The following is a 12,746-nucleotide window of genomic DNA, read 5'->3' as shown; positions in this document are numbered from 1 at the left end:
CTTTACTCTTTGGGCTAAACTGTCACTTAGTTACAAGGTGACTTCAGGGGATAGTTTTAATTCAAGGTTTGAAGAGCAACTCAGGGCCACAGTCTCCAGGACCCCTCCAGCCTCAATAGGTCTAGTAAGTCTGGATTCTTTAAGAATTTGAAGTTTTGTTCCACATTTTTCTCTCTTTTTATCAGGATTCATCTATAGTGTTCCTGATCAGAACATTCAGCAGTGGTAGCCAGGCACCATCTAGTTCTTCTGGCTTTAAAGTGGAGGAGGCAGTGGTTCATGTACACTACTAGTCCAGTTTCTTCTCTGATTCTTGGATTTCCTTCTTTCTCTTTCATTCCAGACGAATGAAGGCCAATCGTTTTTATCTTAGATGGCTGCTCATAAGCTTTCAAGACTCCAGACACTACTCACCATATTGGGAGGTAGAACATAAACCTTAGAAACTATATTTATACCAGTTGACTGATGGTCCGACAAAACCATCACCCTAAGCCCCAAACCAAGAAAATTAATCTCATGAGGTGATTAGTTATTTGGTTATGTCTAATTAGTACCAGCATCTGTAGCCCCCACCCTTTTTTTAGTTGTTATTATTGCAAAACTATACACCACTTATGTACAGCTTATTGACATCAGTTACATTGGTCATGCTGTGTAAAATTCACCCAGATTCGGTGCCACCTTTCCCATTTCTAAAAACAAAAAGTGACCACTACTTAGAGAGTACTTCTGCCTCCCCCATCAAACCCCTGGGAACCACTAAGGAACATTAGTTTCTGTGCATTTACCTATTCCTGTCATTTCATAAAAATGAGAACATACAATATTTGTATTTTTGTGATTGACTTATTTTGCTCAACATAATGTCCTCCAGGTTCATCACGTTGTAAGATATTTTGGGAACTCATATTTCTTTATCACTGAGCAGTATTCCATTGTATACACGTACCACATTTTACTTATCCATTCATCTGTTGATGGAACTTGGGTTATTTCCATCTTTTTGCTACTGTGGACAGTGCTGCAATGAACATAGGTGTGCACGTTTGTTCATGTCACTTCCTAGGGTATATACCTAGGAGTTGAATTGCTGGGTCATATGGCAGCTCTACCTCTAGGTTTTTGAAAAACAGTCGGACTCTTTTCCACAACAGCTGTACCATTTTGCATTCCCACAAGCAATGGATTAGGGTTCCGATTTCTCCACATTATGTTGTTTTCCTTTTTTATAAAATCTTAGTCATCTTACTGGTAGTGAAATGGTATTTCATTGTGGCTTTGATTTGCATTTCTCTGATGTCTAATGACGTTGAGCATCTTTTCACGTGCCTGTTGGCCATTTGAATATCCTCTTTGGTGAAATGTCTGTTCATGTCCTCTGACCAGTTTTTGACTAGGTCATTTGTTTTTCTGCTGTTAAGTTTTAGAATTTTTCTATATATTTTAGATATTAGAACCTTATCATTTATATCTTTCCTGAGTATTTTTTTCCAGTATGTAGGTTGTCTCTTTACGCTTTTGATCCATAGGATTTTCAAAGGCTGATTTACTGGAAGATCACCAAGCCTTTCTTCCAAGGTGCCTCTGTGTAGACTCGAACTTCCAATCTTTGGGTTAGTAGTTGCGTACCTTAACTCTTTGCACCACCCAGGGACTACTAATAAATGATAGGAAGGTCAATTTTAGTTAAATTTAGTTCAGATTAAGTGTCCATGCTCCAGTTGTTGTAACAGACTGAGAACTGGGCCTGGGATCTAGGGGTTGCATCATGCAGGACCCTGTGTATTTTGTTCAGTCAATCCACTCACACATCTTGGGAATGACAAGTATTTCCTCGGCCTAGATGATGGACTCTTGGCCTGTCATACCAGGTCCACACAGGCCACACAAGTGGACCAGCCTCAGAGGTGCCTCTCAAGCTCCCATTCAGCCCAGCTGGTCCTCCCTTTCTGTTTGCTTCTAACCCAGGTCCTGCATCGAGAGATCTTCCTACTAACATCCCATTATTTGCTGCACAAGTGGAATTATGACAACAGTCATGAAATCAGAAGGAAAAAAATGTGATCCATGAGTCCCTTCTCTCAGCAGATGATGCTGTTTTGTTTCCCTGAACTCCTCTTAGCCCCTGTCCATCAGCATTCATAACATCTAAACAGGTAGAATTTTGTGACTTGATTTGGACACAATTTATTTATATTCTGGGCTTTTATTCTTTAACATGAAAGCATTTTTATATGCTCCTAAAGGGTCTTATTTAGTAGCCTGTAAAATGGTCTTAAAGGAGCCCTGGTGGCGCAGTGGTTAAGTGCTCTGCTGCTAACTGAAAGGTTGGTGGTTTGAACCCCCCAGCCACTCAGTGGGAGAAAGATGTGGCAGTCTGCTTCCATAAAGATTGCAGCCTTGAAAACCCTATGGGGCAGTTATACTCTGTCCTATAGGGTCGCTATGAGTTGGAATCAACTCAATGGCAATGGGTTCGGTTGGTTTTAAATGGTCTTAATAATGACCAGTTTAATAGTTAGATCAATTCCATATACACATAATCTCTAAGCCCAGTAATAACCCTTCCAGGCTTGGTAATTGACCCATGGTTTCAGCAGTGGGCTAGGGAAAGGTAGAGCCAGGTTGGAATCCAGGTCTTTCTGACTCCAAACTCTGTTCTTTCTACCCTGGCTTGCTAAGTATGTTCACCAAGACTAAGACTAGAAGGGCTTGGGGATCTCTTTCCCTCGAGCAGCAGATCTGTGCCTAGGGCCCTCTGGGCTAAGTGAGCCAGGGACCCTGAGAGCCAGAGCCCCTTCAAAGCAGGCCCTGTGGCCCAGGTTCTCCATTGCCTGATCACAATTCCATTTTGCTGCAGAGGTGGCAACCCTGGCTGCCCACCACCCATTCAGCTGGAGCCAGGTCCTTCTGTACACCAGGGCCACGCAGACTTGGCCACACCCCAGAAGCCTTGTCAGGGCCACACACTAGACAGTGGCCCTCCTCACTCCTGGCATCACTCACCTGACCAGACTTCAGAGCCAGCCCCAGATTGGGGTGTGGCCTCACCCTCGTGCCCATGCCCAGAATGCCTTGGAGGCAGACAGTTGTAGGAGAAAGGACAGGGACGTTAGCGCTAGGCATTCTGAGAGCTCACGCCTATGGGTAAGCGTGCACTACCTAACAGTATGTCACCAAAATGAATTTCTGCACTTCTCTTAGCCTCTTTTTCCTTACCTCAAAGAACAATACCTGCCTACAGGCTGGTAGTGATAATTAAGTGAAGTAATATATCAGCGGCTTCAAGCACCATTCCTAGCACTTAGGAAAAACTCAGTAGGTGATAATAACTACTTACATTGATAATACTAATAAGCTGTGGGAGAGTATAATACAGAGCAAGTGGTTAATAAATTATAGTTCTCATTGTTACAACCATAATTTATTTATATCTCTTGCTGTCAGCTATGTAAAACCACACTGTGATGGATTAGAAGACCGGAACTCTAGATGGTTGAGAGAAGTTTGTCTTTCCCTTGAGAAAGGGCCAACTGAAGAGAGGAGCCTAATTGTGTTGGTTTATTGACGAAATAGCATGACAGTTCTTACCCCTAGCGTGATGGTGCTGGACAGGGAGCGGCGAAGCATGAAGGAGCAGGAGGACATTGTCTTTGGAGTGCAGAGAAGATAGATGCTTTTTAATATCAAGAGGAGTAAGAGGATTCCTTGGAGCCACCGTGCCCTCTGAGAGAGAAGAACATAGCAGTTCATTGTGTCATACCCATCACATTGACTCCTGTCATCCACGGGCAGGCAGGACATGCAGGTGCACTGGGTTTGATTAAGCTATACAGACCAGGGATCGTCAGTCCCAGTCTGTGTTGGATGCCTGCAGAGGAGAAGGAGGCAGCGCTGGGAGTAAACACAGATTGCAATGTATTTGTAGAAGAACCAGGTTTGAATTTTGACCTACCCATTTCTGTAAAGGCCAGGACTGGATTTGGGCCTAGCCATTTTCCTTCTCTGAGCTTCAGTTTACTGCACCATAAAGAAATAACCATCACAGAGGCTGGGACGTAGACAGTACTCAGTGCAAGCTAATTCCCTCCTCTCCCTTCATATTTGCTGAATGTGTCACAGGTTAGAAGTGCTTTTCATGTATATATTTTTCTATTTGATCGATCCTTACAAAAAAACCACAAGTACACCCATTTTATAGCTATGCAAACTAAGGCTTAGACAAATGAAGGAAGCACAATCAACACCCATGGAAGCCGCAGTCAGGAAATCAAAAGACGCATCGCATTGGGTAAATTTGCTGTAAAAGACCTCTTTATAGTGTTGAAAAGCAAAGATGTCACCTTGAAGACTAAGGTGCGCCTGACCCAAGCCATGGTATTGCGTGTGAAAGCTGGACAATGAATAAGGAAGACCGAAGAAGAATTGACGCCTTTGAATTGTGGTGTTGGCAAAGAATATTGAATATACCGCGGACTGCCAAAAGAATGAACAAATATGTCTTGGAAGAAGTACACCAGAATACTCCTGAGAGGCAAGGATGGTGAGACTACGTCTTACATACTTTGGACATGTTGTCAGGAGGGATCAGTCCCTGGAGAAGGACATCATGCTTGGTAAAGTACAGGGTCAGCAAAAAAGAGGAAGATCCTCAATGAGATGGATTGACCCAGTGGCTGCAACAATGGGCTCAAGCCTAACAACGATTGTGAGCGTGGTGCAGGACTGGGCAGTGTTTCGTTCTGTTGTGCACAGGGCAATTAGAGCTCATTATAGGCTCATAAGAGTCCTCATTTTGGGGATTACTTAATGGACGATGAAATTTTATCGGACAGAATCACTGAGAAATAAAATCATGCAGCAGCGCAGGGACGGTGGGCACAGGCCGACAGTCTGCTCTCGCTTTGAGTCGGAACCGATTTGACAGCACCTAACAACAACGACAGTAGACAGCTGGTGGAATGGTGTCCCAGGTCCAAGCCATCCTCTGGGACGCCCTGCTCCATGCATCCTCCACTGTGGCTCCTATGAGAGCTTCTAACGTTTTTCCTACGGCCGTTTTACCTGAAAAGTACTTTTGCGTGCACAGTCTCATCTCTTCTCACCACATAAGTCACAGAGATTACAAATCAAAGAGAAAGAAGTGAAAGCTGGACACTTTAAAATCTCCACGGCCGAAGGATGCAGGATTTGGTTTTGTTTTGTGTTAATTGACACAAGGCCAACAGTGACCTCTGACGATAAAAAAACCTTGTCTACGGCCATGAGTGGCTCTTGTGCCCCTGGGCCCGGCCTTGGCACATGGGCACGGCCGTGGGCAGGGGAACAGGGATGAACGGGGCTCCAGCCAGCTCCACTCAAGGGAAATATAACTCAAGCCACAGGTGTAATTTTACAGTTATAGCAGCCACATTTAAAAAAAATAAAAGTAAACAAGTGAGTTATTTCTTATTTTATTTAACCATGCACTTCTAAAATCTTACCATTTGAATATACAATCAAGATAAAAATTAAGGAGACATTTTACATTCTTCATTTTCATACTAAGATTATGAAATCCAGTGGGTGTATTTTACACTTACATCACACTTCAAATTGGACTAGCCCCATTTCAAGTTCTCAATAGCTGCATGTGGCTAGTGGCTACCATACTAGGCAACACAGCTGTAAACTCCTTTAGGATAGAATGGAAAGGACCCCGTTTCCTGACTAAACTTGCTTTGAGGGATGCCATAAAGGCTTCTTCATTATTATCCTTATTTTAACTGCCATTTATAGAACAACCACAATGTGCTGAAGTCCTGTGCTTGTGGGGTATGTATGTATGTATGAGTATGTAGGGGCAGTAGGGGCTCGGTGGTGGAATTCTCCATGTGGGAGATCTGGGTTCCATTCCTGGTCAATGTACCTCATACAGAGCCAACACTCGTCTGTCATTGGAGGCTGGCATGTTGTTAGGATGCTGAACAGGTTTCAGAGGAGCGTCCAGACTAAGACAGACTAGGAAGAAAGACCTGGTGATCCACTTTGGAAAATCAGTCAGTGAAAACCCATCACAACCATCTGATCCGCAGCCATCATGGGAATGGCTCAGGACCGGGTAGCGTTTTCTTCTGTTGTGCACGGAGGTATCATGCGTCGGGGGCCAACTCAATAGCAGCTAACAACATGTGTATATATGTCCAAATATAGACACACCTGTGCACATGTGCCTGCACACACACACACATATGCATACACACTCAAATGCTAAGAAGTATCATTGCCCCACCTTGTTAAGACTTGAAGGAAGTTAAGTACCCTCCCAGGCCTGCTCCAATTCACAGTTCTCTAACCCTATCTGTTGAATTCGATCTTGAGAATGTCATTCATTTTAGGTTTAGGATGTACCCTACTCTGGAAATAAATTCTCTACTGTCAGGAAATAAATTCCTGTTCCTCAAAGCCTCTCACTTGTGGTATTTTCTGTTACTTTGTGTGTGTGTATTATTTTTTGTTGCCTATCAGTGCTAGGAAACCCTGGTGGTGTAGTGGTTAAGTGTTATGGCTGCTAATCAAAGGGCTGGCAGTTTGAATCTACCAGGTGCTCCTTGGAAACTCTATGGGGCAGTTCTACTCTGTCCTATAGGGTCCCTATGAGTTGGAAGCAACTTGACGGCAATGGGTTTGGGTTTGTTTTTGTTTTTTTTTTTAAATCAGTGCTGGGTAACTAAATCTTCTAGTTTGTAAAATCGGTAGAATACTGGTACTTGTTTTGGAAGATGCTGCATTCTTCCAGCACTGAAAGGCAGCTTAGCTTTAGAGCTGACTCCCTCTGACTCTCTATACCGGGGACCTATTTGAGAACTCAGCCCACAGAAGTCAGGAGCAGGAGAGGAAGCTGCAGCGTGGGCAGAGGCTGAGGAACCAGCACAGGGAAGGATGGACATACATGGGCATCTCAAGGGATCGATGTCATCTACTTTGCACAGTCCCCAAGGACTGGTCCTCAACACACAACAGTACAACAACACAACTTTGTACATTCCATCCAGAGCACCCTGGGGCCATGGCAGTGTGGCCAGTCTCCTCTGAGGACACTTCCATTGGCTCAGAGCTCAGTGCTCAGGAATGTGGCTTCTCAGGTCCCAGAGACCAGGGCCAAATTCCAGCCCTGCTCCTACTCAGATGTGCGTGACCTTGAGCAATCGCTTAACCTTTCTGAGCACTAGTGTCTGTTATGGATTGAGTTTTGTCCCCCCCAAAAGAAACGTGGAAGTCCTAACCCCTGTCTTTGCTAAAATGACTCTGGAACTAGGGTTTCTGTTATCTTTATGAGGTCATACCAGAGTAGGGTGGGTCCTAAACCTAATCCCTTCTCAGAGGTGTCTTATAAAAAGAGCCAGAACGGACACATACACAGGTGGAAGACAGACACCATGTGAGAACTCATGAACAAGCAAAGGAAGCCCAAGAATTGCTGGCAGACACTAGATACTTTGAGAGAGGCCCACGGAAGGAATCGACATGGCTGAGAATCTGATTTGGAATTTTAGCCTCCAGAACTCTCAGGAAATAAATTTCTGTTCTTTAAAGCTACGCACTTGTGGTATTTTCTATTAGTTTTGTGTATGTATGTGTGTGTGTGTTATTTTTTGGTCTCTATCAGTACTAGCTAACTAAGTCTCCTGGTTTATGAAATGGGTAGAAGGCCAGTGCTTGTTCTTTAGATAGCTGTGTAGTTTCACGTACACATGTATATATAACGTTTAAAACAGTGTTTGGCATGGAGTCAACTCTTAATCCATGTTATCTCTTACTCAATTAGCTTACTTAATTGGCTCTCAGCTAATTAAGGAACCAGAGCTTGGCACCTGGACTAGACACATGCCCAGGATAAGAAGATATCTGCTCAGACATGTTTTTCTGGCAGGGGGAGGACACATGATGGAAAAGACAGGACATCAGTGAAGAAAACGGCATAAAGGGCAAACATTCCCAAGGCTGGAAGTCATGGGGAGGGCCAACCATTTACTGAGATTAGTCGGGCAGGTGGATTAGACCAGATTCCTTCTACCCTGATGGTGATCCTTCTAGAAACCTTTCCTGCCCACAGAACCTAGGAAGAGCAGCCCTACAACATTTTTCACTCTGCACACACCACTCACCCTTCCTGAGGTTGCTTACCCTTGGCTGACCACTGAGTGTTCAGTCAGGTTCTGTCTAAGAATGTGTCCTGAGGGAGAGAAGACCGACCTGTCAGGCGGTCATCAGGGCCAGGACGAACATCATGGGCATTGCAGCGGCCAGAGCCTCTCACGAGTTGTAGGCCAGCAGCAACTCTGAACAAGCCAGGTGACCTACTGGTAGAAAGACGGTGGGCTAGTGCAGACGTGCAGGGAACAGCATACCCAGGAAAACCTGTCACCCCAGAGAGCAGTCACCAGCTGCCATCGAGTAGACTCCGACTCATGGTGACTCCATGTGTATCAGATTAGAAGTGTGCTCCATAGGGTTTTCAATGGCTAATTTTTCAAAAGTAGATCGTCAGGCCTTTCTTCCGAAGTGCTCTGGGGGGACTCAAACTTCCAACCTTTTGGTTAGCAGCTAAGCATGTTAACCATTTGCATCACCCAGGGACTCCTGTCCAGGAGAGAGATGCCAACAAATACTTATTGATCACCTACTCTACGTCGGATCCTAATCTTGGCACTGGTGAAAGAGTAGTGAACAAACATATACAGCCCCTCCTTCGTGGAGCTTCCAGTCTTGTGGAGAAAGACGGGTAATAAACAAACTAAATAAAACATGGGTTATCGTAGATGCCAATAAGCGCCATGAGGCCCAAGGATGGGAAGGAATGGGGAGAGACGTCTCCAGGAGAAGGTGATATTAATGAAGATGTCAATGAGGAGGAGGACGAGTGGATGCTGGTCTGATCTCATGTCCTGCTCCAGCACCCCAGACCCTGCTGGGCATCTTGCCTGGGCTCACAGGCACAGCCTTTCCAGGGTCCCTTGAGAGCAGAGCATTTGTAAGGTTGTAGCTTTAGTGAATTTCCAAAAGGAAGATATTCTGTATTCTTTTTCTTAAGAACGGCCCACAAGTTGGAAAGGCTTTAGGCCCTACAAATCTGGACCTGCCCTGCTTAGGCTCCCTCAGAGCCCCGTTTCTGTTCCCTTGGGCTGTGGGCATCTGTAGCTTTCCACAAATGACTTCTGATGAGAAGAGCAGGACACACACCACCAGGGAAACACCAGGAAAACAGTGACCCAGGCTTCTGTGGAGGAAGCACAGGAGCAGGCGGACCGAGAGCTTCACCCCAACCGGGTCTCACACTAGGGCAGACAGGAGGGTGGGGTCAGGAGCCAAGACCACAGAATAAAGCAGAGAGCAATGGAGGGGAGGCCAGAGAGGAGGGAGCAGGGAAGTCATCTGCTGAGATGGAGTTGGGTGATGAGAGCTTGAAGCTGGAGCAGAACTTGTCCCTGTGCAGCCTTAATGCAAGCTGCTATTGGGTTGCTCTGGGACCAAGCCCAGCCCTGGGGTGTGAGGGTATGCAGGGCCTATAGGGTGGCTGGGGCCTGGACCACCTTCCTGTTGGATGGTAAAGGCAGGGCCAGGGAGAAGAGGGAGATGGGAGAGGCTACACTGTGAATATGTGGGCTTGACTCCACACATCAACCTGCCTAACATCAGAGCCTCAGCACGGGTCTGCAAGGTATTGGTGTGATCGCCCTCCCAGATGTGGGATTCCCCCATCTCTCCCAGGTCTTGCCCTGCTCCATCTGGGAACGTTTGCACTGCTCCTCCCAACGGGGAGCCCCTTGTTCCCAAGGGGGACCTGTCCCCTGTGGGAAGGCTCCCTGGGGAATAGAGGAGTGAGGACTTTGAAGCTGGCTCCTCCCCATTGTGGGGCCTGGGGCTTTCCTTGAGCCTGAGTCTCTTCACTGGGAAGAGGAGATGAGGACTGTTGCCTCTAGGACTGTTGTCGGGACAAAGAGAAACAGATAGGATGTGTCTAAACAAGTGAACGCTGTTCTCTTCCTTTCTGCTAAATCAAAACCTGCTTCCTCATAGCGTATCGTCATTTGAGTAGTTCCATGCTCTTGATTCTACTCCACACAGAATTCATTGCTCCCAGCTCCCAAAGCATGTCCTAAGGATTTCAGGCCCTTCCCTGTCCTGGTCACTCTTTGAGTAATGGGGCATTATTGCCCAATATAGACTAGACCACTATCTCACTGCTTCTAGAACTTTAAGACCTCCTTTGGACGGCATCACAGCATAATGGCTCCTATTCATGTTGCACTGAATGCCCTGCCATACCTGATTCCACGATGTGATAAGACTGAGGTCCATAAATTCTTGAACAAATCCCTTATGAAACTGGTCGATAACATCCCCAGCAAGAATAACAAGATGGCTGGAGGCTGCGTAGTAGGCAAGGCTCAGTCCAACCACAGAGAGCTGAAACATTGAACAGAAAGGCTTCATTCAGAGACACTCCCAAAGAAAGGGCCGACCTGGGCACCCCATGTGACTTGGGTTATAAATTAACGGTAAAATCACTGAACAGACACTTTATCTCCAATGCTATTTTGGCAGTAACACAACAGAGGGAGAAAGCTGCGATCATGTTGGAATTAGCTAGTGCATAATTAGTTTCCCATGACAACTACTTTTTATTTTCAGTTAAAGGTACTTTTTTGTTATTATTTTTTGTGAAGAAAGCGGTAGAAGGAAGAGAAGCTACCTCCAGCCAGTTGCTTGGTTTTCGCCAATAGCTGAGGATGCCTTCCTCAATCATAATGTAGAGTTGAAAACAGAGATGAACCAGGTTGAGTACCAGAAAGACCAGCTGATGGAGAGAAAATAAATACAAATATTGACAAATTTTTTTACCGTCTTAATTTTTGGCCAGTTCCCCGTCAATCACTTTTTGAGTATTACACAAGTTAATATTTTGCTCCTCAGAGTTTTGATAATGAACTTGCTATTCAGACAGCAGTTGGGGCAGCATAACACCTCTTCATGCACGAGCAGACTCATAGACCCCTACTCGGTGTCAGGTGCTGGGGGTACAAACTTGCGGAGGTCACTGTACTCATTGAAACCATGGACTGCAAATATATATTCTCTAGCTGCCTATCTGATCTCCTGACCTCCATGCCAGCCCCTTCCAGTCCTTCCTCTGCACCACTCAGAAGAATGAGTTCATATGTATATATGTGTGTGTAGTATTTAAAACCAAAAAAAACCCAAACGTGTTGCAGTGGAGTCAATTCCCACTCATGGAGACCCCACGTGTTACAGAGTAGAACTGCCTATAGGGTTTTCTTGTGCTGTAATCTTTCAGGAAACAGAATGCCAGGCTTTTCTTTTGTGGAGCCTCTAGGTGGGTTTGAACCACCAACCCTTAGGTTAGTAGTCGAATGCAAACCATTTGCACCACCCAGGGACCATGTGTGTAGTGTCAGATGCTGTCAAGTTTGCCCCCCAACTAATGGTGGCCGCACGCACAATGAAAACATAAGGCTGCCCATTCCTGTGCCATCCCCATGGTTGGCTGCAGATTGGACCGTTGTGATCCACAGAGTTTTCGTTAGCTGATTTTTGAAAGTAGGTTGCCAGGCCTTTCCTCCATCTTAGTCTGGGAGCTCCGCTGAAACCTGTTCAACAACACAGCAAACACACAAGCCTGCACTGACAAACAGGTGGTGGCTGCTCATGAGGTGAATTGACTGGGAATCGAAACAAGGTCAGTGAAAAAGAGAAAGACCCTCAATGAGATGGATTGACACAGTGGCTCCAACGATGAGCTCAAACATAGCAGTGATTATAAGGATGGTGCAGGACCAGGCAGGGTTTTGTTCTGTTATACATGAAGTTGCTATGAGTCAGAACTGACTCCATGGCACCTCATAACAACTTCTGTCTCTCTCTCATATCTTATCAGTTTCTGCCACCAAGTAAAATCTTGAAACGCTCCTGTGCTAGGAACTTAATTATTTTCTATTAATGCAGTTATCTCAACATTGATGAGTTACCCTTCATTCATGCATGCATACGTTCATTCATTCAGAAGAACAACAACAAGGGAGCTAAACATGTCTGAGGTCCCGTCAGCCTCGTGGAGCTCTTGTTGCCCTTTAAGCTGGAGGAGTCTCTTTAGGGGTCACACACCTGTCCTTCAGGGGATCAGTGTGGATTAACATTTATTTCAAGACAAAGAAAGAAAAGACATTACTGAGTGCCTATCAGGTACTACTTCTTTTTCTTTTTTTTACCATTTTAATTTTTTTTTTTATTGTGCTTAGATGAAGGTTGACAGAACAAACTAGCTTCTCATTCAACTACTACTACACATATTGTTTTGTGACATTGGTTGCCAACCCCACGACATGTCAACACTCTCCCCTTTTCGACCTTGGGTTCCCTATTACCAGCTTTCCTGTCCCCTCCTATCTTCTCGTCCTTACCCCTAGACTGGTATGCCCATTTAGTCTCGTTTTGTTTTATGGGCTTGTCTAATCTTTGGCTGAAGGGTGAAGCTTACGGGTGACTTCATTACTGAGCTTAAAGGGTGTTGAGAAGTCATACTCTCAGACTTCTCCAGTCTCCATCAGACCAGCAAGCCTGGTCTTTGTGCGTGTGTGTGTGTGTGTGTGTGTGTGTGTGTTTGTGAGTTAGAATTTTGTTCTACATTTTTCTCCAGCTCTGTCCAGGACCCTCTATTGTGATCCCTGTCAGAGCAGTCAGTG

General features: G+C 45.3%; 1 protein-coding gene across 1 annotated transcript in view; it reads right to left on the bottom strand.

Moving 5' to 3' along the window:
* The window catches only part of PKD1L1 (polycystin 1 like 1, transient receptor potential channel interacting), a 145,432-nt gene that overhangs the window by 19,716 nt on the left and 112,970 nt on the right, over positions 1 to 12,746 (bottom strand). The window contains exons 42-44 of the mRNA XM_012559424.1: positions 10,739 to 10,843; positions 10,312 to 10,452; positions 3,595 to 3,729 (exon numbers count right to left, since the gene is read on the bottom strand). Coding sequence (XP_012414878.1) covers positions 3,595 to 3,729; positions 10,312 to 10,452; positions 10,739 to 10,843 — 381 coding nt within the window. The remainder of the gene's footprint in view (positions 1 to 3,594; positions 3,730 to 10,311; positions 10,453 to 10,738; positions 10,844 to 12,746) is intronic.

The sequence above is a fragment of the Trichechus manatus genome, unplaced genomic scaffold (assembly GCF_000243295.1).
Source record: "Trichechus manatus latirostris isolate Lorelei unplaced genomic scaffold, TriManLat1.0 scaffold00247, whole genome shotgun sequence".
In the NCBI taxonomy this organism is placed as follows: Eukaryota; Metazoa; Chordata; class Mammalia; order Sirenia; family Trichechidae; genus Trichechus; species Trichechus manatus.
The sequence above is the reverse complement of the archived record's forward strand: the minus strand, read 5'-3'. Positions and strand labels throughout refer to the sequence as shown.